Source organism: Myxine glutinosa, chromosome 9 (assembly GCF_964187855.1).
Source record: "Myxine glutinosa chromosome 9, kmMyxGlut1.1, whole genome shotgun sequence".
NCBI classification, from domain to species: Eukaryota; Metazoa; Chordata; class Myxini; order Myxiniformes; family Myxinidae; genus Myxine; species Myxine glutinosa.
The window spans coordinates 123,546,495-123,572,528 of record NC_136269.1 but is presented as its reverse complement, the minus strand read 5'-3'; the positions used below and the strand labels follow the sequence as shown (position 1 = coordinate 123,572,528).

The following is a 26,034-nucleotide window of genomic DNA, read 5'->3' as shown; positions in this document are numbered from 1 at the left end:
CCTTCCACTCATCCATCCCTCCTTCCACTCATCCATCCCTCCTTCAACTCATCCATCCTTCCACTCATCCATCCTTCCACTCATCCATCCATCCTTCCACTCATCCATCCTTCCACTCATCCATCCTTCGTTCCACTCCATCCTTCCTTCCACTCATAATCCATCCCTCCTTCCTTCCACTCATCCATCCCTCCTTCCACTCATCCATCCCTCCTTCAACTCATCCATCCTTCCACTCATCCATCCTTCCACTCATCCATCCTTCCACTCATCCATCCTTCCACTCATCCATCCTTCCACTCATCCATCCTTCCACTCATCCATCCCTCCTTCCACTCATCCATCCCTCCTTCCACTCATCCATCCCTCCTTCCACTCATCCATCCCTCCTTCCGTTCATCCATCCCTCCTTCCACTCATCCATCCCTCCTTCCACTTATCCATCCCTCCTTCCGTTCATCCATCCCTCCTTCCACTCATCCATCCCTCCTTCCACTCATCCATCCCTCCTTCCACTCATCCATCCCAACTTCCACTCATTCGCAATTGACTAAACAATGTATGAAACTCAGGAACATAAAAATAAACCCGTCCCTAATAGCAGTGAGTTGCATGCACGCTTGAACGCACGCGTACGTGCACTTGACCTTGGGTAACAACATGGCGCCTGTTGTTTAGTTGGCCAAACTCTCTCTATCCGTAACCCTAACTCTAACAACTCAGCTTACCTCTTGGTAAGTGTGACGTAACGCGCGCGTAACCTCCCACCCCTCCCGATCCGCGAGAATTATGACGCGGCGCATTACTTCACGGCTTACCAAGAGGATAGTTAATTACACAACAACATGTAGCCGGCAGTAGTTAGTTATTCCTTATTAAATGTAAAGATTAGCTCCACACCAATATTTGGAATGCGAACCTCCGTACTGGTGAACCAAGACGTTTTCATATGCAGGAAGGCATGGCTGAAAGAACAGGCCATGTGACCAACAAGCGACCAATGACAGGTAACCAGCAGGATGACAACACGTGACCAACCTCGGCCAATGGAAGGCCGTGGAACCTCCTCGAAGGACATTCCCTCCCCACGATATAAGTCCGTCCCATCGTCAGTGAAGCGCTCTCTCGGTCGTCTTCACGCTCGCTGGCTGGCTGGCCTGGTGGGTTTGTTATTGCGCTGAATTTCATCCGAGCCGGGTCGTCATTCGTGCTTCAAGCTGCGCGTCCTGAACGGGCGTGAGCTGCGCACGGGAGCTGACGGAGCACGTCGTCGCCGACACATACATCGGTACGAATTAACCTGTGCTTCATTGGCTGTGTGAAGGCGACTGTTGGGATTAGGTTAGGATTGATAAGACTGCCTCTCGTCTCTTTGCCTTGAAATAAAATGCTGTACATTGTGTTCCTTTCAAGCCTGTTCGAGCACGTCTTTTCCTTCATTGGCCTAGCATCGTCTGAAAACCGAATTCGACTAGTCAATCAGGCCCATCAATCACGGAAGATAAGGCCGCGCCCCACACCGTGCGATCCGCTCGGCACACCATAAGGTGCGGGGAACGCCAGCGTCCAATGCCCGGACTTTCTGGCCACGTGTCTCGAAGGTATTTGGGATTCATTCACCAGCAAACGCTTCAGCGCAGGGCTGGGAGACTGGCGATCGGAGCTGCTTTGTAACCCGCCGGGCCCGAGCTTCGTCGCCGCCGACGGCCCTGTGGACTCGAGTCTGAGGACTGAGGGGGGAAACGGGGTCATAGGCCACTCCCCTCCCTCCCCCTCCTTCGTACGTCGATAGACCCAGGATCTGCAACACTATATATCTATACCAGCAGAAGTACCCGGCGTTGCCAAGGAGGGGAATGGGGGGGGGGGGGAGTAGCGGGGAGGGGAATGGGGGGGGGGGGAGTAGCGGGGAGGGGAATGGGGGGGGGGAGGAGGAGAGGGGAACGGGAGGGAGTGGAGGGTAACGGGGACAAAGGAAGGGGAGCAGTCAGAAGTGGAGCTCTTTTATGGAGAATTTATATCTTGAAGGAGGGGGGGGGCGGGGGGAAGGGTGGGGAGAGGGGGAAGGAGAGCAGTCAGAAGTGGAAGCTCTTTTACAGAGAATTTATATCTTAAAGGAGGAAAGGGGAGGGAGGGGTGAAGGGGAGAGGGGGGGAGGCAGGAGAGGAAGGGGAGTGGCTCACGTTTCTGAGTTGTGTGATGCCGATCAGGAAGAAGAAGCCGTACGACCAAATTCGTACACTTCCGGAATTTTTTGTTATTTGTATTCAAATGTCTGGTAATTGTTTTGTATTTATTTCTGCGAATGTGTACTTGTATATAACTGTCATTCATTTTAAAAGGCTTCGGCACTATCGAGCGATTTTTTTTTTTTTTGATTTTTTTTTTAACTCCAAAAAAACGAACTATTTCTTTTCAAATTTTTTTTTTTTTTTTTACTACAACACTCCCAGGCACTCACTGATGAACCTCTGAAAGTTTGATGACGATCCATTCAGCCATCTCTGAATAAAACGCGGACACACAGACAGACAGATAAAACGCAGACAGATAGACTCCATTTAAATCTCGCTGTCTGATAATATGGACCAACTTCTATCTACTCATCCCAACTCTCTCTTCCTCATATGTGGTGATTTCAATTGTCACCATGCTAGTTGGCTGGGTGTGGGTACCTCTCTCACCAGCCATGGCTCCTCAGCAAAGGACTTCTGCGACTCACTGGGACTGACACAATCTGTCAATTTCCCGACCCGGATCTCAGCCAATGGAGTATCTTCTCTTCTGGACTTGGTTATGACTAACTTCCCTGCAAATGTCTGCTGCTCTTCTTCTGCTCCAATCAGCTCATCTGATCATGTGCTTGTTAAAGTAGTCAGGTTCACTCTGTCAATAAATTATATTTCGTTCAAAATCATGGTAGATGAGCAAACCTATACATTTTTGGAAAGGTTATAGCATAAGGAAACTAAAAATCAATGTTTACATTTGGAGAGATACCTGTATGGCGGCCATTTTGGATTTTCAAAATGGCCACTGTAAAATACATATTTTGTTCTATTTCTGCCTCTAATTACCCTAAAAACTTTTAAAAATATACTAAACCTATATTTTCAGGGACAAGGAATCCAATGAAAGTATCAAATTAGTGCTATGGGGAATGGTAAGACACGAATCAAAGGTTTTGAATTGCAAAATACTGTCTTTATATTCGCGATAAGTTGCATAATCAAATACATGTTCTCATTTTGTACAGGCAGTTAATAACATCAAAATGTGTCACAATAATTCATATCACCAAACATACACAGGCAGTCAGCAAAATCATAAATACACATGCAGTCAGTATAACTTCACATCTACACAGTAAGTCAATGACAAAATATACACAGGCAGTCAATGGCATCAAACATACACGATTACAGAATATGCCATTTAGAGTTCGTCATCACCGTCCTGTGTGTCGTATCCGACAATATAGTCCGCATCGTTTTCACAGTCAGTTCCACACAAGCAAAGGTCGGTCAAATTGATTGGCAAATCGAATTGGTCGAATGGTCGATCGAATCGAATTCGATGAATCGAATCGGTCGAATGGTCGATCAAAGCGATTGGTTGAATGGTCGAATTGGTCGAATGGAATTGGTCGAATTGGTCGAATCGAATTGGTCCGAATTGGCAAATGTAAACATTGATTTTCAGATTTTCCATGTAATAACGTTTCCAAAAATGGATAGGTTTGCTAATCTACCATGATTTTGAACGAAAAAACATAGTGAACCTGACTAAAGTGGACATCTCTCTGACCATTCTCAGAGAGCCTCCTCAGTGTCGACGAGTCTGGCATTTCAATCAGGCCAACTGGCACGGTCTTCAAGCAGCCATCAATCATCTGGACTGGTCTCCCATCTCTACCGCCTCTGACATAAACTCATCTTGGGAATTCTTCTAAAGTAAATTGCTCTCTCATGCACAGATTTATCCCATCTCATCTTCAGTTGTCATACCCTTCCTCCCGTCCATGGTACACGGAATCTTGTGGTGAGGCTGATGCCCAGAAACAACTTGCCTTCGTCTCCTGGAAAGCAAATCCAACGGAAGGAAATCTCATTTCCTTTCACAAAGCCCGAAACAAGTGTGTGTCTACCCTTAGGAGAGCCAGGAAACAATATCTCTCCATTCTCAAGACCGAACTCTCTTATCTGTCTCCCTCTTCAAAATCCTGGTGGCGTCTGGTAAAATCTGTTTCTGGTGTTTGTTCCCCCTCCATTCCCTCCCTTACCTCAAACGGCCACACGGCTGAATCCGCACATGAAAAAGCTGAATGCCTCAACTCTGTGTTTGCCTCAAAATCTTGTGTCCCAAACCCATCCCACTCTGTACCCACCATACCCAGTCACCCCCAGCTGCTCCTGGACTATGTGTCCTTTCCTCCTGACAAGGTGGAAAAGTTTCTGTCAACCCTCGACTCTGATTCTGCAACTGGACCTGACGGCATCAGCCGTCAGGTCCTAAAATCCTGTTCTTCCGCTCTTTCACTCCCTCTCTCTGTTCTCTTCGCCCTCTCTTTTGCTCAAGGTCATCTGCCATCTGCTTGGAAATCAGCCAACATCACCGCTTTGCACAAAAAGGTGCAAAAACAGATCCTAGCTACTACAGACCAATCAGCCTTCTCCCAATTATCAGCAAAGTCATGGAATCCATCATTGCTTCGGATATGAAATCTTTCCTCTTCTCCAATGGCTTGATCTCTGATCATCAATTTGGTTTCAGATCAGGTCACTCTACTCTGGACATGCTGCTTCTGCTGTCTCAACAATGGATGGAGGTCCTCAATGCCAAACAGGAAATTAGAACTGTCTCCCTTGACATATCATGTGCCTTCGATATGGTCTGGCACCCCGCTCTACTCACCAAACTCTCCTTCTTTGGTATCCATGGAAATCTCCACGCATGGCTGGCGGACTTCCTCTCTAGTCGTAGTCAACGTGTGGCCCTGAATGGGTTTCTCTCATCTCCTCTTCCTGTTCAGGCTGGAGTTCCCCAAGGTAGTGTTCTGGGCCCTGTGCTTTTTCTGGTCTTCATCAATGATCTCTCTGACTCTCTTGAAAATCCTCTCTATCTCTTTGCCCGTGACTCCACTCTCTGCCGCTCCATTCCTCATCCCTCAGATCGGCAGTCTGCAGCCTCCTCACTCTCTGCAGACCTGGACAAAATCACAGACTGGGCAAACAAGTGGAACATGTCTTTCAATCCTGACAAATCTCACACTCTTACGATGTCTCTCCGAAAGGACCGACTGTACAACCCTCCCATCCACCTTCTGAATAATCCTCTCCAAGAAGTTCTGTTACTCAAGCTTTTGGGTCTCACTATCTGCCATGATCTTTCCTGGGAAAACCACATTTCAAATCTGGTTTCCAAAGCCAGTCGCCGACTCGGCATCCTCCGTCGTGTGAAGTCCCTCCTTGGCACACCTGAGCTCCTCACCACATACAAGGCTTTCATCCGCAGCTCAATGGAATACTGCTCTCCTTGCTGGGCTGGTGCTCCTGCCTCATACCTAGCTCGTCTTCACGCTGTTGAAACCAAAGCGTTCAAAATCATTGGAATCTCCTGCGATGAAGCTATCTCCATAGGCCTTTCACTTACTCACCGCAGGCAGGTTGGTGGTCTTTCCGTCTTCTACCGACTCCTCTCCGGCCTTGCTCCCCCAGGTCTCTCTGGGCTCTGTCCCCCAAATATTCCTACAGGTCGCACAAGATCTGCCTGCAACCCTCTTATGGTTAAACTGCCAAAATCAAGACTCTCTGCTCACCTTCACTCCTTCATTCCTCTTTTCTCCCGCCTCTGGAACAAACTCCATCACTCTCTTCAATCCCACTCCTCCCTCCAGGTCTTTAAAACAGCTGTTCACCACCATCTCCTATCTTCCCCCATCCAAAACCTTGATCTTTTCTAACCCCGCTAATTTCACCCCAAATCCACTTTTTTGAAATACCAACTTCCTTCCTGGAAGTCTTTCGTGTCTTTGTGTTTTATACTTCTCCCACCTCCCCCCCCCCCTCCCACCTCCACCCCCCAAGCCCTCTCCGTCCCACACATCTCCCGATGTCCCTGCTCTCAAATGTTGTGTTTGTGTGCTTCCCCTTCTCTCCCCATCTTGTCTACCGCTCCCCTTTTTATATACTTTGTTTGTCTGTTTGATTTGCTTGTGTGATAAATGTTAGCTCTTTCACGAGCCTCGATTCTGTATACAAAAAAAAAAAAAAAGACAACTCGCGTTTATATATATGTACTGTATATAGTTCACCAGTCAACTGAGCGTTATAGATATATATATATCGGGATTTAAATTTAATTCTAATATTGATCCAGACGTCTATTCTCTTTCAAATATTCAAACCGACAGAGGTAGTTATGTATCACAGCATCTGTAGAATTTTCACCCTTTTACTCAACTCCGTTTCGCTGTTATTTGGTGGAGCAAAAGGTCAACTGAGCTTTATAGATATTTAGATATATCTTCTACTATATAAGAGAGGTGTGTGTCGCCATTTTTCTCAGAGATGGCTGAACGGATCTTCGGCAAAACTTTCAGAAGTTCATCAGTGAGTACCTGGGAGTGTTTTAGGGGAAAAAAAAAATGTTTGGAAAAAAAACAAGTTCGTTTTTTTTTGGAGTTAAAAAAAAAAAAATCGCTCAATAGTGCCTAAGCCTTTTTAATTAACTAGGGCATGCCCGTACTATATCTATATCTAAAATTATATCCCCCCCCCTCTATTTACATGAAATGGTTTGGTCCAAAGCGAACGGCTTGCGAGTGGTGACAATCCCCCCCCTCTATTTACATGCAATGGTTTGGTCCAAAGCGAACGGCTTCCGGAGTTTGGTAAAGAAATCGCCATCGCGTGCACAAACGCGCAGGAAAGCGAATGAATCGCAAATTCGTTTTTATTAGTTGTAAAACATAGTTTAACGCCAACATAGTTTGCAAACGTGAAATAAATGAATATCGCTCTCAAATGTGCCTCCGAGGCAGAGTGTGCCCGCCACGTTCGGCACACGCGATCGTTCGCTGCTCTCTGATTGGTTGAATCGTTTTTTGGACATAGCTCGGTAAGTAATTGTCCGATTAATATGAAACCTTGAAAAGGCACATCCTCGGGTCCCCAGCAATATACCTGGCAAGTTAAAAGTATATCGGACCCGTGGTTGTCGAGAAACAGCGGTCACAGACAAACGTACAAACGTACAAACGTACAGACAGAGATTACTGGAATTATAGATAGATGACAGTTATATACAAGTACACATTCGCATAAATAAATACAAAACAATCACCACACATTTGAATGCAAATAATTCAAACAATTCCGGAAGTGTACAATGTTGATAGTACGGCTTCTTCTTCTTCCTGATCAGCATTACACTTAACTCAGAAACAGGATGAACGCCAGCACCAGCATATATTCAACGAAAAGGTGATGAACCCCTTCCCTTCCCTCCTCCCCTCCCTTACCCCCTCCCCTCCCCTTCCCCCCTCCCCTTCCCCCCTCCCCTTCCCCCCTCTCCCCTCCCCTTCCCCCCTCTCCCCTCCCCTTCCCCCCTCTCCCCTCCCCTTCCCCCCTCTCCCCTCCCCTTCCCCCCTCTCCCCTCCCCTCCCCTTCCCCCCTCTCCCCTCCCCTTCCCCCCTCTCCCCTCCCCTTCCCCTCTCCCCTCCCCTTCCCCCCTCTCCCCTCCCTTTCCCCCCTCTCCCCTCCCCTCCCCACTCCCCTTAACCCCTCCCCTTACCCCTCCCCCCTCCCCTTACCCCTCGCCCCTCCCCTTACCCCTCCCCCCTCACCCCTCCCCTTGCCCCTCCCCCTCCCCTTACCCCTCCCCCTCCCCCCCTCCCCTCCCCCCTCCCCCCTTCCCTTCCCCCCTCCCCCCTTCCCTTCCCCCTCCCCCTCTCCTTACCTTCCCCCCCTCCCCCCTCCCCTTCCCCCCTCCCCCCTCTCCTTCCCTTCCCCCCCTCCCCTTCCCTTCCCCCCCTCCCCTTCCCCCCCTCCCCTTCCCTTCCCCCCCTCTCCTTACCTTACCCCCCTCCCCCCTCCCCTTCCCTTCCCCCCTCTCCTTCCCTTCCCCCCCTCCCCTTCCCTTCCCCCCCCCTCCCCTTCCCTTCCCCCCTCCCCTTCCCTCCCCCCCCTCCCCTTCCCTTCCCCCCCTCCCCTTCCCTTCCCCCCCTCCCCTTCCCTTCCCCCCCTCCCCTTCCCTTCCCCCCCCTCCCCTTCCCTTCCCCCCCCTCCCCTTCCCTTCCCCCCCCCTCCCCTTCCCTTCCCCCCCCCTCCCCTTCCCTTCCCCCCCCCTCCCCTTCTCTTCCCCCCCTCCCCTTCCCTCCCCCCCTCCCCTTCCCTCCCCCCCCCCCTCCCCTTCCCTTCCCCCCTCCCCTCCCCTTCCCCCCTCCCCTCCCCTTCCCTTCCCCCCTCCCCTCCCCTCCCCTCCCCTCCCACTCCCCCTCCCCCCTCCCCCCTCCCCCCTCCCCTCCCCCCTCCCCTCCCCCCTCCCCCCTCCCCTCCCCCCTCCCCCCTCCCCTCCCCCCTCCCCTCCCCTCCCACTCCCCCTCCCCCACCCGGCAACGCTGGGTACTTGTGCTAGTTTTATATAAATATCGTAACCTAAGCAACGACTTCAAGACGCTTGTTTTAATGGAGCAGCGTCACCTTCTGGGGGTCACAATATGGTCGCCGCTCGGCTTCACAATCGCTCCACCAAGCCATGTGAGGATTCCCATCCTGTAAGTATAGAGACCAGTGGTCTCACTGCGTTGTATATTATTTAAAGTCGAAGGCAACGGGTTGGAATCGGTATCGTGGGCCTATCTTAATGAGAAAATTTATTTTTAAACTTCAGAGAAGGTTTTATTAAAGGATTTGCACGTCCCTCAACCTCAACTTCGCCCCTCAGACTAAACAATTTTAACAACAACAACAACAACACGAAGTGCACAGGTGGTTCAAAACGGGAAATATGTGTAATTTTCAGCAATGCTCGATCTACTTCGTCAAACTGCTTACTTACCACGTTATTTCAGTCACATTGCGGTTTATATTCGTCTTAAGTCGAAAAAAGGTTAAAACGGGTATCAAGGGCTGTTCTAAATTGAAAAAAATACTCTATAGTGTGCGTAAAGTAGAAGGTTGTCACGAAAATTCGGCCTTGATTAAATGGGTTTCATTAAAATTGTATTAAATGAAAACGGTTTTAACTTTCCTCAGCGATCACTCAAAGGATCGTAAAACAACAACAACAACAACGTGGGTATTAAAGGAATAGGCGGCGGTGCTCCGGGAAGTATGTGGAGTTGCTGAACATTTGATCCTTAAACGTATTCGCTAATTGTTGGATTTAATTGTTGGATTCACTAACTTCGTCGATGTTGGTTTCTGTTACTTCATATCGTTTGACGCAGCGGGAATGACTTCCATGACGTGAATGGAATGTTATGTCCACCGGCATTCCTCCAGGCTCAGCACGAATTGCCAAGACGACGAGACTACCTACCACTTACCTTTTGCTGACTTTACCTGCTGCGCTTGTGGTATGACCGAAGTTCTTTCACATTCTATCATGACATTATTTAATTGATTCATTTCATTGAAGTAGATGCTCACATAGATCTGAAGCATGGACTTATTTAATTGAATGAAGTAGTGCTGAAACAAAGACTAAGAGCAAGATGGATGATCAGTTGTAACCTCGATAAGAGATATTTTATAACGAGCGACAATTGCTTTGCAATACAATAGTCAATATGCATGTCCCCTATCGATGGGATATTGTCCAAGTCAAAAAAGGGCATAACTTTGTGGAAAAATTGACGAAACGCCCTGAAACTCGAACTTGTTCTGTAACTTGTCAGAATATAGCCATGTGCAAAGTTTCAGTTGAATATGTTAAAGGATATGGGAAAAAGTGGGTCGGACGGATGGGCAGACGGGGAGCAAACCTATGGACCCCTCTGGTGAAACCAGTAGGGGACTAACACGCACTCATTGAGAGACCATCTAGTAAGAGTTTGTATAGGAGATGAACCAAATTTACTACATTCACTCTCCCCATGTCAAAAGTTTGACTACCGTAGTCCTTTCACAGGTGTAATTTATTGGGAGGCCGAATGACATGAGATCGTTGTAATGGAGGTTCTGCCTCAGTAGGCAATTGGTCGTTCGTGCTCTCGGTCACGGAATTCCGTAGACCTCTGCAGCAGGTGAAAACTTATGAGTCGGCATTCCCTCGCTCAAAGTTGGTCCAGGGCGCATGCGTTCCTGTAGGCGTGTTATTTCGTCAAGACCTGGGAAGTTGCCTCGAGGTGCTCTATGGACGCAGTGGTCTCCATACCATCAGGGAGTCGACTGTTGGCGTACTCATGGGTTCGCCTCCAGTAGATCAATTCACCTTTTGTCAATGAAAGGCTCATGCTTTGCCTGGCGCACTTTCTCTTCAGGGGGACCTTGCAAGGATATGCGATGACCATTGTTTGACCAACGCTGAAACGCAAACATCCTCTCATGAGGGTTCAGATTGGTCACAATAATCAGGAGGGATTGCCCAGAGTGAAGGACGTCAGTGAGAACAGCTTCCCACTGTGCAGTAAAAAGGCCTCTGGACTTGAGAGCAAGGGTTACAGCCTTCCAGATAATGCCATTATATTGCTTGACCGGGTTGTTCCCCTGCGGATTGTGGGCAGTAGTATGGCTGGTGGCGATACTGCGTCCATGACGGAAGCTTGTGGCACTTCTGGACATGAATGAAGTCATGATCGGAGGACACGTATCCCAGCATGCTGAAGATTGAGAACAGATGGCAAAACACTTAATGCCCGTGGCTGTGTTGAGGTCAGAACAAGGGAGAGCAAAAGGGAACCTCGAGAATTATTATTTTTATGCATTGAGCGGGGAAAGTTGCGACATCGTACAGAGTGTGCCGTTCTCGTAATACCTGGGTGGCACTGAGTCATGGAGCTCTAGAGAGAGTCACTGTTAGCTGCGGAGCAGTAGATATGCGAGTGTATCTGCAGCAGCATTGTTCTTACCTGCCGATACACTATACCGTAGCAGTACAATAAAAAAAAAACCACCTTTAGAGGCCATTTTTCCCTGCAAGCAGGGGTAGCAGTACAATGATAGATCAATATGCCACAGCCTGATCTTTTCAATCTTTCCAATGCCGGACTCTCTGTTGTTGATCATGAAGGCAACAGATTTTTGGTCTGTGATCAGCTGAAAATGATGCCCCAAAAGGTAGTGCCTCCATGTTCGCAAAGCTTTGACAATGGTTTATGCCTCTTTCTCCACAGCAGAGTGGCGTTGCTCTGATTTTGAAAGAGTTCTAGAAAAAAAGGTGACAGGTCGACCTAACTGCACGAGTGTGGCCACGCTGGCGTTATTAGAAGCATCAGTCTTTACTATGAAACAAACCTCATCATCGATTGTCATTACTACAACTGTCTATGGCTCTTTTGAGAGTTTTTAAGGCCTCAGTAGCAGCAGCTGATAGTGGAAAGCTTTTACTTTGTGCAAGTGGACAGATCTTGTCAGAGAATTTGACAATTCATTGCAAATATTAAGAGAACGTGCCAACTACTCGATGTAGAGGTGGCAGGTCCTGGAGGGGCCAAAGGCATTCAGGGTACGGTCTAATATAGCAGCCAAGAAGATCGATGGTGCTCACAGAAAAGACGCTTTTAACAGTAATGAAGGTCAAGTTGTACTTGTTGGCGGCTTGAAGGAATCTCTCAAGATTGGTGCTGTGCTCGTGTTGGGTTCTGCCACCGAGTGTGTCATTGTCCACATAGGCAAGTGTGTCCTGGAGATTTTCCTCAGCTATCATGTTGTCTATTACGCATTGGAAGCTAGCAACGCCATTGATTACACCAGAAGGGATTTGGTAGGAACTGGTATAGTCTTTTGATTGCTTCAAATGCAGTTTACTGTTTTTCTTCTTCCTTTATTGTAATCTTATGGTTGGAGCTACATATGTCTAGCATGCTGAAGACCTTGTATTGGGTGACCTTTCCTACCATCTCTTCAATTTGTGGGAGTGGTATATCCAAGAGGGTGAATCATTCAATTGTTTGAGAGTAGTCTACGACCATCTGTTTTCTGGCACTCGCTGGTGGTCACGAGTACTTGTGATCGCCAGGGAGATTCACTGGCCTCAATGACACCTTCATCTACCAGTCCCTTGATCTCAGCCTATATAAACTTGGTGCTCATAGCCATACACTGCCTGGACCTGACGGTGATAGGTCAACATCCAGAGGTGAGGATAGACAGTGTCGGGCTGCATACTTTAAGGTGGGGGGGGGGGGGGCAAGCAAGGATGCAGCACTTACCATTTCTATAGTCTTTGTTATGACTCAGCCAGAGTTTGAGCCACTGATCTCCCAGATTCAGAGAGAACACTCGAACCATTACACCGAGTCTGTTTGCTATGCAGTGATTGTGATTTAATGCAGTGATTTACAAGATCGATTGTTGGGTATGAACTAGGGAGGGGGGGGGGGGGGGGGTTGATGATTATCCTGATGAGATGTGCCATACTTTTTTACAGAGCGTTGTTCTTCGTACAGGTTATACTGGGTGGTTTGCCATTGCCTTCCCAGCAGTACAACAAACACAACAACATGCATTTTAAGATTTTAAGGCCATTTTCCCTGCTAGAGCGGGGGTTAGCCTTGCGGTCCCCATGACAATCTTCTCCATTTTGCCCTATTTTCTGCATCTCCCCTTGTTAACCCCCTTGCCCGCATTTCTTCTTCCACCATCTTTAGCCAAGTCTTTCTCGGTCTTCCCCGTCCTCTACTTCCTTCTACATTCACTTCCATCACTCTTCTCAACCAGTCACTTTCATCCTTCCTCAACACATGACCAAACCATCTCAACCTGTTCCTCTTCACAGCATCAATCACAGGCTCTATTCCCATGCCTTCCCAGCAGTAAGGGCAGGAATTTGTAATTTGTTCATGGTGCTGGCGATAGCTCGCCTCTCCTGCTCGAAGGACACCGTAGGATCTTTAACGTCCACCAACTAATGTCGACATATGGGGTAGACTGAAGATCTAGAGTCTTATTGGAGTCTTCTGGAGTCTTATTAGAGCCTTCTGGAGCACATACATTGATGCCTCGGTATTTTTGCCTTTTGGTATTTTTCATGTCTCATTTAGAGCTTTATTGAGGATTTCTCAATGTTTTTTTTAAAATTATGAACCTTCATCTGTTCTACAAGTAGGGGCCTGTCTACCCTGAAGCAATATGTTCTGTCCAACATTGCATTGTGAGTCACACATGCAATAGTCAACATATTATCACATGCACGCCTTCCCTCCCTCCCCCCCATGTAAACCACTTTCTCCACAATGGTGACCAATCATTCCGGAGATCAATTCCGCAAAAGACCGTGTTACAAAACACACCCAAGCAGAGAATGCACTTTGCACTCTGAATGAGGGTTAAGACAATTCTGTGACAGGCCCAGACAGCATCAGCATATGTGTCATGAAAACCTGCCCTGCTGCTCTTGTTCATCCTTTTTCTAGTCTGTTCACTCGATCATTCTTTCTGGAGCAGATTTTGATTGCCTGAGAGTTAGCCAACTTCACTGCAATACACAAACATGGTGTAAAAACGGATCCAATTATAATCAAGGTGATGGAATCTATCATTGTATTGGCATCAATCCTCCTTTTTGCCTTGCGGCCTCATCTCAGATGATCAGGTCAGTTTCAGACTCGGTCATTCTATCTTGGACATGTTGCTTCTATTCTCCCAGCAATGAATGTAAGCCCTCAATATCTGACATGAGATCAGGGCCGTCTCTCTGGACATATATCGTGCTTTTGATGCAGTCTGGCATCCTGCCGTACTCTCCAAGCTCTCTGCTTATAGGCTGCAACTTGAGGTGATGAATTGTGCTCGTTATATGGATTTTACTCCCATCTCTCAATTATACGATTTATTTATGTTTCTGGATAGCTGACAACGTGCCTGACCTAGTGTAAAAAGTTTAACTCTAAAATCCTGCCAGTTATTTCATACAGAGAGGTCAAAGAAGGTCATGTTGAGCTAAAAAGTGCCATTTTGAGCCCTGGGGGCAACTTCTAGGTGCAGTATTTTCCCGATGCAATGCGTTTGAGGCTCAGTATTCCGGACAATTGTGGAACTTCTTGGGTACTACTGGCAAAACGATTTTTGAAGGCTTTGAGTGGTACATACTTGATTCAGTAAAATTGTGAAATTGACACCTTTGTCAAAAATATTGTAACGCACTAGGTTTCTGTAACTTTGAGCTTAAATATCTCCAACAGGATTTGAGATAAACCTTCCAAAATCGATGATCCATTAGCGTGCAGAAAAAACTACTCGAGAAAAACGTTTGATGTCTGTAGTAGCAGAGGTGACAGCAAGGGGCAGCAATGAAAATGGTTCCTGGGCTTAAATTGGGGCCAGGTTGTTATCCAGGTGGGGCAAGGTGGTATCTTTGGTGGGAAGCCTGTGTCATGTGCTCTGATGAAGTATGCCCATATAACAGGACTTTATCAACTGTTGGACAACAACACAACAACATTATACAACAACACAACCTCCCCAAGGTGTTCAGGCCGTTGGTGCTCCCACGGTTGGCAACGAGTGCCCCGGAAGCATTGACGGAAAGAGAGTGGCAATCATGTGTTGAAAAATTGCATTCTCAGTCAAGGTCTCACAGATAGCTCAGATGGCAGAGCACTGGTACCGTTCACCAGAGAACCTGGCTTCGATTCGCGGTCTGCGCATGTAATTATCCCACAAATATCAATTTAATTATTTAATCCTGTTCATTAGTCATACTAAAATACGCAATTTGGCGTCTGTCTGATGATTTTTAGACCCGATACATTCCGTCATTACTTATCCAATCTCAACCAAACTTGACAATATGACTGAGGGTCACAAAATGAAGGTTGTAGCCCATTAATTTGCCCCCCTCCCCAAGGGGGTGTTCTCCCCCGAGCAGTTTTTCCCCGCCATTGCCATCAATGGGATTGCGTGTTGAGGTGTATATCCATGTAAAGTTAGCTTTATCGTGGTGTTTTTCAAATGCCGCTGCTAATAATAAAACTAACGACAATAGCATAATATATTAATGTTATTACAAAACAATATTGATACCAATAATATCCCACCTCCCCAAGGGGTTTTTCCTCCTAGAACAAACGTCGAGTCAACGTTTATAAAGAGCTCATCATGGCGTTTTTGTGGAAGCAACGGGCCAACGGCCTCTACCAGAAGTAAAAATATGACAAACCACAAACACGTATGATTAGCTTTTTAAACAGTCGCTAATGCTTTTTATAACAATAAACAAAGAAATTTGGAGGAATCCCAACCAACATCCATGAGGTAAGTTTTACTTACAGAACTGAGAAGATCTACTGGACTCTATATACCCCACAAGGGTTGGGTTTAATAACATGACCGTGTCCTTCTCATTTACTTCTTCTCATTACAAAGGCAATCACAACACTTATGATAATGGCATACCGTAATATTAATGATATATTTTCAATGACCTGATCAAACATGTTATCATGTCATGCATGTGCTGATCCTTTCAATGACCTTATCTAACATGTTATATCGTTATGCATGGTCTCTCTGATCATTTCAGAGACCTGATCTAACATGTTATAATATCATGCATGTTTTGATGCTTTCATTGACCTGATCTAACATGTTATAATGTCATGCATGTCCTGATCCTTTCAATGACCTGATCTAACATCTAATAATGTCATGCATGTGCTGATCCTTTCAATGACATGATCTAACATGTTATAATGTCATGCATGTTCTGATCCTTTCAATGATCTGATCTAACATATAATAAATAATGTCATGCAAGTGCTGATCCTTTCAATGACCTGATCTAACATGTTATAATGTCATGCATGTTCTGATTCTTTCAATGACTTGATCGAACATGTTATAATGTCATGCAACTTCTGATCCTGTAAATGACCTGATCTAACATGTTATAATGTCATGCATGGTCTGATCCTTTCAATGACCCGATCTAACATGTTATAATATCATGCATGTTCTGTTCCCTTCAATTACCTAATCTAACATGTTATAATATGCATGTGCTGATCCTTTCAATGGCCTGATCTAACATGTTATGTCATACATGTTCTGATCCTTTCAATGACCTGATATAACATGTTATGTCATGCATGTTCTGATCCTTTCAATGACCTAATCTAACATGTTATAATGTCATGCATGTTCTGATCCTTTCAATGACCTGATCTAACATGTTATACTTTCATGCATGTCTGATCCTTTCAATGGCCTGATCTAACATGTTATGCTGTCATGCATGTCTGATCTTTTCAATGACCTGATCTAACATGTTATAATGTCATGCATGTTCTGATCCTTTCAATGACCTGATCTAACATGTCATAATGTCATGCATGTTCTGATCCTTTCAATGACCTGATCTAACATGTTATAATGTCATCCATGTTCTGATCCTTTCAATGGACTGATCTAACATGGTATGCCATGCATGTTCTGATCCTTTCAATGACCTGATCGAACATGTTATGTCATGCATGTTCTGATCCTTTCAATGACCTGGTCTAATATGTTATGCCATGCATATTCTGATCCTTTCAATGACTTGATCTTCCATGTTATGTCATGCATGTTCTGATCCATTCAATGACCTGATTTAACACATTGGAAAAGTAATAATAATTGGAAATAATAAAAAATATAATGACATGACTGCCCCTGCTGCTCACATGGAGAGTGGGTGTACTAGTCTAATAAATTCATTATTATGTATATTATATTGTTATGGACGCAGGGTTTGGGGTTTACCATGAGGAGACTTCTCGGGCTCCTCCTGACTACCTGTCCTGAAGCCACCAGTTGCACATAACTCCATGGTCAGGCAGGTTGCTAATCAACCATGAACACCAATCATATGACCAAATATCCCAGGGTAATTCCTCTGACACCATTTACCTGGGGGTGTCGTGGCCAACCTAACCCGGGGATCATGCCCCCATTTTGTACTGATATGTTATTTAATCAGGTGCAATTGAGCAAACTGCCCAGTACGTAACGGCTAATATGTGGAGCCAATCGATTGGGGAAAAACGTCCTGGCTAACTCTAGTGTGGACTACACTAAACCAATGAAGGAAAAGATATCACATGTAGATTGGAAGAACGTGTGTTGTGGGTTTATTATTTACAAAAAGTGGGGCGAGGAAAAGTATTTGGTACATTCAAAGCAATAAGGTTTATTCACAAGCTACAGCAGACATACATTTACTCCTGTGGTGGGGCAAAAGACAAGCAATGTGGGAGTGTGGTGCGTCAATGTACAGAGTAATATTGCATTTCTCACCCGGTTAATAATCCCCTTCGACAATCTTACCTAAATCAACATAACATTGGTGCCAAATCAGATTCGCACCCGAAGGAAAGGTGAAGGAATTTGCACCCGAAGGAAAGATATAGCAGTGTGAGGCTGTTTCGACCTCTGGCTGCCCGCATGAGGACTAATGAGCCCGTCGCTTCCTTCTGGTGAGGGAAATGTCATGGGAAATAATACCGGTTGAGCTCTCTTAGTGTTGACTGTTTTCCTGGTTGGCACTGAATGTCTGGCCTGCTCCGGCGCTGCTTCGCCGTTCCTTTCCCGATCCTCATGCAGGTTGAATGCCACAGGTTAGCACCTTCCTCCTGGCTAGTCCTCCACTCAGTCTCGACTCTTGAACTGTCGAATGTCAGATCCCGGGTCGTAGACTGTAGACTGTGCATGTTCCACTGTCTATCCCGATTTGTAACTCCACCGTATATGCTTCTGGGGAGGGGGTGGAGTTTGGCGGGGTCAAAGGTGATGCACTGCCCTTTCCAGGCGTGGTTCTGGGGCCAAAGGTCTCATGCCGCTCTCTTTGGTACTGGCGTGGCATGTCCATTGGCTCAGATGAGCTTCTGTATGACGTCACCCTCTCCGCGAGCCTGTTGGTCTTGAATTGTCCTCATTGATTTTCAGAAATGCCATGGTCCTGAGCTCCTCACTTCACATTGAGCAGTTTTGTAGGGACAAGGGCCCGGATAGCATGGTAGACAACCCTCGGGTTGCCGCTGATGATAGGGAACCATGGGAAGATTAGCGCAAGTTTGTTTGCAAGTTTGCGCTAACCGGCAGCTTGGCTTGTTGGTCGTGGTGCAGTGGGAGTGGGTGCAAGCGCCATGGAATCCTCATGCAGCATGAGATGTTGATTGCAGCAATGAGGAACAGGCAGATGTTTGAAGCATTGCAGTGGTCAATGGTGGATGTCTTGTGGTTGAGGCGGTGTGGTTGAGCTGTGGTTCAGGCGCAATCATGAGTGAATGGTGAGCAAATTAAGTGCGAGGTTGGTCGTTGTTCTTGTGGTGGAGGAAGGCGATTGTGGTGTTGTGAAGTGGAGATGGTTTGTAGTCTGATGGTCGTTAAATGGCGGTTGAGATGCTGTTGTGGCAGTAGTGGCAGTTTGGTTTTGGCACATGGATTTGAATGAGGTTTTGGCGTGCATAGGTAAATGGGTGATGGTGTGCTTCCTCCAAAGCTCAGGAGAAATAGCACTTGGCTCCAGAACAAAGATAAAATGAAAGTGAAAAAGATGGGGAAACCCCTAACTAATCCCACTAAACCCTAACTAATCACAGCACATATATTCTCTTGAAAACTCACTTGACATAAGGGAGGACTACCTCGAACATTTAAGTTATAAGAAATAACTAACCCCGGAGCCTGTACGTTTGGTGTCTTTGCCAATGTGTGTGTGTGTGTGTGTGTGTGTGTGTGTGTGTGTGTGTGTGTACACGTGTGTGTGTACACACGTGTGTACTCGATTATAGGTATTAATTTAAAAAAGTTATATTCAAAAAGGAGAAAACTTGAAATTATGATCAAACATCTAAGTCTATAAATTAATGGGGTGTGTGTGTGTCATGTTTTGTGGTGTTCTACTGGAACTTTCTCATGTGGAATGTGAGACACTGAAAAATTCTCATGTTTCCTAAGTTGATTAGGTTAATTAACTACAAATTAATGGAAGAATTCCCATGTTTCTAAGCATGCGCCATGTTAAGGTGTATAGAGCAGCTGAATAGGTCCTTCCACGGCATGACATTCTAATTCCAAAATAAATGATAAAAACAATGATAACATTGTAACAAAGCATATATTAATCAATACTAATAATATTACCAACAATAATAATAGTTGTATCATTTGGCAATAATAATAACAAACATTTAATCCCCCATTTTTTCCCCTCTCCAAACCCCCCGCCCTGACCGAAGCACTTCTGGGATTGGTGAAAGTCAAGCTAATGCTGAAGCACCACAGCAGGCCGCTATGCTACAAGGCAATGAAGACCAATTAAAATTAGGTCCATTGGACCAAAGGGCCCACTAGTTATATAAACCCATGGGTGAGTTATGGCAAGGAATCATTCACATCTAGCACCAAACCAATGCATTTTAAGGTTTAGGTCAAAGATCAAACTATCTACCAGATCCGCATGCAGAGTATCCCACAAATGTTGAAATTTGATAAAAAGAGTATGATATAAGGCATTTGTTCTGGAGCATTGATTAATAAATTTAACATTATTGACATGTCTAGGATTGACATCAACAAAGTTTTCAATGGCGATGTCGATTCTGTTGTACAGTCATTTTACAACAAAAACAAAAAACAAATATTTAAGCCTGTACATGAAATACAACAGATCCTGGTGAGTGCAATGGAGCGAATAATAGATATTGTCACCACCACGAATCCGTATATGTCTCCAATACAGAATCGTGGTCGGATCGGGTAAATCTCCTCTGTACTCCGGCCAGAGTGGATTTCTGAGGACCGTTCTAGTTTTTAAGCAGGTTTTACTTATCTATTTTATTCCCTACCCTCGAAAGCCTACACTATGTAACGATTTGGATACTACTTGTTATATCTACCACATGTGTATGTTATATCTTGTCGAAAACACAATGTGAGTTTGTGTGTTTGTACAGATGTCTGTCCCCCTTCATACGGGTAGGATTTAAAGGCCAATCTTTTAACACAAATGTGTGTTCACTCCGATCTATTTTTGAGGATAAAACGAACTCGAAAAGCATTTTCCATAAAAGAGTAATTATGTCTCTTATATTGGAAATGTAGACGGTGGCTTGTAAAACGAGACTCAATGGCGGTGTACAGAAACGTTTTTTAAAATAACAATAAATACAAGGCAGAGGGAGGTTAAATTCACTACGTGATGTGCAATGTGGGCAGTGTAAAACGAGTGTTAATTTACATCCGTAGGATGTGTAATAAATAAAGAAGGTATAAACGCACCTGACACTAGGCCGAGGCTTCAGACTTTGGCACGCTCACAAGGCCGCACCATCAAATAAACTGCTCCAACTCCTCAGTTTTGACGGGCTTTTGTTGCTCGTACTGATATAATACATTAGGCCAATTGCAGGATGTTTTGAAGAAAGATTTATGAAAGTTTCTGATGTTTGTAAAGTGCCTTTGCAAACGAATCCACCTTCCTGATGTTAAAGACACTAGGATCTGCCCATTGATATATTTACTTGCACAAAGACACTTGATTTTTGTTTGTAATATGTGGCATCACTTTCTAATTTGGTTACTTTGTGTGTCTTTACAGGCAAGTCTGCAACATGATCCCTTCCAGATACCATGACGACGCCGCATCCCTTTCAAGTGATCTGCTGCTCTCCGGTGTAGATTTGCTGCTTTATAACACCGCCTCAGCACAACCTTGCGCTATCTGAAATTGAAGGCAGATCTACATTTTCTCATGCATGTCTTCTCATGCCAGGTTGTGATTTCAAACACAGCAATTGTGTCTGGCATCAAAACTACACCATTGTTGTTTTGCGTGAGGATCCATGATCCATGATTTGTGCTGACGGGCAGATTGGACCGGTGCTTTCTGCACGACTGGAATGAATGGAAGTCATTCTCAAGATAGTGCCCTTATCACAGCCGAAATCAATATGATAATTGACTCGTGGAATCCTACAAGTGGCGTGGGTGTGAACAATGATGTCACTATGTTGGAACAAAGCAATGGCTCCTTCCCTGAGAACCATATGCAGACTGCACCTGCCATTGTGGCAGCCCCTGTTGCAAGCGTTGTGGAAAGAAGTGAGAGCGTCGTTGCTAGACCAGCTTTGATTGGAGGGAGAACTGAAAATTGTATTGTGCATCGTTGTTTGGATGGAGTTGATGGCCTTGGACAGTATTCTGAGTGTGTCACCTGTTTGCAAATTAAAGATCCACTCATCCTGCATGCCAATGCAAATCCATCAACAAAAAGCCAACTCTGCAAACCAAGCTCACATGGACTTCTAAATGAAGAAACATGTGGTATTGAGAATGATTCAATCAAAGCTCCTCTCTTAGCAAATGAGGGTTGCATAGGTTCAAGTGATAAATTGGGTGATGATTGTCGAAGAAACATTTATTTTTCATCATGTTCAAAAGGAAATTTGGGAAATGTACAGCATCATTCCGACATGGGAACACATAAACCTTGCGAGCTGGAAAACCACCAATTGGGTGATGCACTGGATCCATTGGACAAGCTTGGCTCAGATTCTCAGTCGTCATACGACGAGTCTAACCACAGCTATCTTCTTCGAAATGTTGATCCGTCGCACATTGTTGATGTACAAAATCAAATTCCCTCAAGAATGTTGCCTTCAGGTTCTGACAATACTTTGGCCAAACTGCCCACAAGAGCAACACCAGTTCCAGCAGTTGAAGGAGTTTATAGCAACTCGCCACTTTGCTCCAAGGGTGAAGAGGATGTGCGTGTCTCAACTCAGAGTTTTTGCAGTTCTTTACTTTTGTTCAGTCAACCTGCTTCATTTCCCCGTAGTCCTCCAAAAGAACTGGCAAACACTCCTACGGAAGAATATGATAAAGATTGTACTGCACATTCAGAGAGAATTGTTCCCGGTAAAAACGGTAAATGGGATCTCTGCAGCACGACTCGTCTCATTGCAAATGAGAGCTCCATCGCTTCGAGTGATACATCGGATCACAACTGTCAAACAAACATTTCTTTTTCATCTGGTTCAAAAGAAAATTCGGGAAATGCACAGCATCATGCTGACATGGGAACGCCACATAAAGCTTGCAAGCTGGAAAACCACCAACTATGTGATGCATCGGAGGCCAGGGCGGACAAGCTCGGCTTGGATGCTTGCTCATCATCCGACGATTCTAAACACAGCCATCTTCTTCGAAATATTGGTTCGTCACACATTATTGACATGGGACCAAATCAAATTCACTCAAACATATTGCCTTCAGGTGCTGAATATACGACACAATATTATGATCAAGATTGTACTCCAACCAAAGGAAGTAATAAATGTTCCACACTCAAAGAGGAAGATTTTGCTTTTCGTGAGATTGAAGTTAATTCAACTGCTACCAGTAGGAAGCGTAAGTGCAATGTTTATGAAGATGAAAATCTAAGGAAGAAATTAAAAGTTTCGTCAGAGGAAAGTAATATGTCCTCCCCAAGCAAAGAAGATTCAGATGTGAGTGAGATTGAAAGTAATTCGGGCGATATGACAAGCTTTGACTTTAGTTATGAGAAAGGATCGTCGAAGAACAGCCAATCCGATTTTGACTTTTCAGATGAAGACAGCACTAGCGTCACTTCTGCATCAGATATTTTTGCATTTTGTGAATCGGATAGTTCATTGCAGGAACCGACCAGCATTTACCCACTCTGCGATCATGAGGCTGAACTCGCATCCTGGCGAAACTCCGTAAATGAAGTGAGCCGCGATTATAAGTTGGCCTCTGGATTTGAAAAGCTACCGTTGGAAGTATCGCCTGATGCATCTGCTGTCTTACGTTCTAATCATTGTGTTGGAAGCATATGTAGTAGTGAAGATGCACACTCTTTGGAATTTGAGTTCCGGAGTACACAAGTCAATGAAATTGAAGGATTATCACGTATTATTGATTCGGTCCATTCACAGGACCATGGCTCAAATGTAGCTGGTGTCTCCTCTCAGCGGAACGGCAGGCTAATCCCCGATGGAGGAACGGACTGTTGCGACCCTGTCACAAACTGCCAACATTGTGCGGCTCTCGACTCTTCATTTCTACCGGAACCAGTATTTCAGCATAGAGTCAGACAGCCCATAGCATACAAATACCGATACCTTGGAAACTGGATTATCTCTGCCTTTGAAAAACCCCGCTGACCAAAAATTACAAATGTTTTCCTCATACAACGGAGGAGGTCATTGGATTTTCAATTTGCACTACCAAACGTAACATTGCTACCTGTCCCGTCCTTTTTTTCTTTTCTTTTTTCCCCCATGGCTTCTGTTCTTTTCTTTTCACTTGTTTATTTATTTTTAACGTATTCTGTAGACTTGTACAGTTCAAAGTCTTAATGCAAAAAATCCTGCATCATCTGGTACCCGTAATCGGTTATGGGGATGGATGAAGATGTACATGGGTGATGGTTTTGAGAGGGCTATGGGGCAAGGAGGAGGTGAGAGGGGAGTGAAATGTGCCATCTTATTATAATAGAGCAAACGTATGTCGTTATGTCGCTATGTTTGTCGCGATGTTTATATGCGACGAAAACGTCTTCTTCAAATAAAATTACCACCCTCTTAATTACCCCTCTTAATGGTGTTAAGACTGCTGAGACCACTCAGACCTTTGACGACCCTTTAATTCCCCCAAGACCCTTCAGTCCACCAAGACCCAAAGACCCCGAAGACCAGAAATACCCCGAAGACCCCAAAAAAAACAAATACCCTTAAAGACCAAGAAGAACCAAAAGCCCCTGAAGACCCAAAGCCTCTGAAGACCCTGAAGAACCAAAACACCTCAAAGACCCAAAATACCCTTAAAGGCCCAGAGGATCCAAAAGACCCTGAAGACCCAAATGGCCCTGAAGACCCAAAACACCATGAAGACCCAAAGATGCCTACCCCTCTGAAACGACATGTAGTGAGGCGCGCTCCGCGCGCCGAGTCACGCTAGTTTATATAATTACTAGCAAAAGTACCCGGTGTTGCCGGGCAACAATGAGTCGCTTCCTGACAGGAATATGAATGAGGGGGAAGGAGAGGAAGAGAGGGGCGGGAAAGGAGAGGAGGAGAGGGGGCGGGAAAGGAGAGGAGGAAGGGGGAGGATGATAAATGTGAAAATAAAGCAGCAAATCAGCGAAATGTGGAAACCACTGAGAGCAGACAAAATGTCAACTTTACATTTGCAATGAAATCGTTCGCCATGGCGGACGTTTGATTTGAGTTCCAAACACGACGTTTGATTTGTTTTGTTTTTAATAAGTATATTTTTGTAGGTACATTAATATAACTATCTATTAATACAATGAAAGTATATCACACCAAAATGTGAGCTGTAACGCCATGGCTTGCAAAAGCAGCCTGAATAGCGTTCACCAAGTGGTGGTTAATGCAGTTATGTTGGAGATCGACGGACACTGCCTTTTATTATTATAGATTCAAATTTTAAAAACTCATCCATTTTCACGTTCTTTGTTCTTCATGGGATTCTTGCTCAGCTGCATTTTTCTCTTTTCTTTATGTGATGCACAAAATGTTTCTGGTACATCACACACTCGTGCCAATTTTCCAAAGATAACTACATTGTGATAACTACATTGTCACTATCTGCCTCTGTTGATCTTTGGACTGTTGTGTATTTTTAAACAAACTTTCCATGTTCGTATTGGGTAAAATATTGCCTTACACTTTAGAGGGAAAATGTTCTCATTCATTTACTCAACAATGACTTTGCATTTAAGAAACGATTATAACAGTTTTATACGAATGTTTATTATTTCAATGAAAGTTTTGCTATTTTTCATGTGTTGTCTTGTCGATTCTGTCTCAATGTTTGGAAATGATGAAATCTCATCTGTCCTATCAGTAGTGGCCTGTGCACCCAGAGGCAACATGTACTGTCTGGTGCATTTTCGTTTACGTACCTTAATGACCTCTCAATCTCCTGAAAACTCCTTTTAATTGCCATTTTTGCTGACTCTTCACCTTATTCTCATTGGTCCCTCAACCCTCGATAGACTGGCAATAGCTGCTTCCATCGCAATATACCAAGGGAAAATCGACTCAAACAGGGCACGACCTGTAATCCAGCGAAGTCTCGCATCTTGGTCTTGCCTCTGCAGGCAGGACCATCGTGCCAACTGGTCTCTAAGCCAGGTTGACACTTTGGGGTCCTCTGAACAGCCAAGTACATTGTGAGCCATTCAGAACTCATTACCGTGTTGACCTTGTGTAGCTAGAGCACCGCAGTCCCTTGTGTTGATTTTTCTGTTCGATTTCATCCACAATTGGTGAGTACCAAACAGCCTGGGTATTTTATTTCTGGGCTTTTGAAATAGGTACCAGCAGGAAAGATGATCCTCGATATTATGGCCTAATGTAAGCAAACGTCAACTGCCAGCCAAACCAGTGGTGTACTTTCTGGAACGAGGTGCCACAGTTCTAGCTTTCATCAACTAACATTTATGGATAGTATGTGTGGAATAACACTGAGCAAAGGACCCGGAGATACTTAGCTCGATGAAGGTGGACAGAATGAGTGCTTCATCAAAGTTGAAATATGGCCTTGGCAAAGCACTAACAGAGGAGTTGATTGGTAAATTGAAACATACTCCCTTCTCTCTTAATATTGATGAGGCTACAAGGCCAAATTTGCAGAAGGTTCTCAGAATCCGAGAGCTACTTATTACCCCTGCGATTGAAGGTTTTATTTATTTCTTTATTATGTTATTAGGTTTACTCTCCATGAAATGGAGAGTAACCTATTATTACTGCTAGAGTTTTTCTTATTATTATTCTTCCGCCTTATTTTGCACCTCCGAAAACTTCATAATTAATGTTCTCAGCAACCGCTGGTCGGA

General features: G+C 45.0%; 1 protein-coding gene across 2 annotated transcripts; it reads left to right on the top strand.

Annotated features, from left to right (window-relative positions):
• Nucleotides 1–9,262: 9,262 nt before the first annotated feature.
• LOC144893665 (uncharacterized) lies at nt 9,263–24,975 on the top strand. Of its 2 annotated transcripts, XM_078784863.1 has the most exons (3): nt 9,395–9,580; nt 19,385–19,515; nt 20,746–24,975. In XM_078784863.1, exon 3 carries the CDS (start codon nt 21,047–21,049, stop codon nt 23,330–23,332), a length of 2,286 nt encoding a protein of 761 aa, XP_078640989.1. In that variant the 5' UTR covers nt 9,395–9,580; nt 19,385–19,515; nt 20,746–21,046; the 3' UTR covers nt 23,333–24,975. The 2 variants fall into 2 exon arrangements, with proteins under 2 accessions (XP_078640990.1, XP_078640989.1); XM_078784864.1 differs by lacking the exon at nt 19,385–19,515 and having other exon boundaries at nt 9,263–9,580.
• The last annotated feature ends 1,059 nt before the right edge of the window (nt 24,976–26,034 follow it).

What these genes read in the sequence shown, in the direction of transcription:
- LOC144893665 (XM_078784864.1), top strand. Translation starts at nt 21,047, where the DNA reads ATGAATGGAAGTCATTCTCAAGATAGTGCCCTTATCACAGCCGAAATC.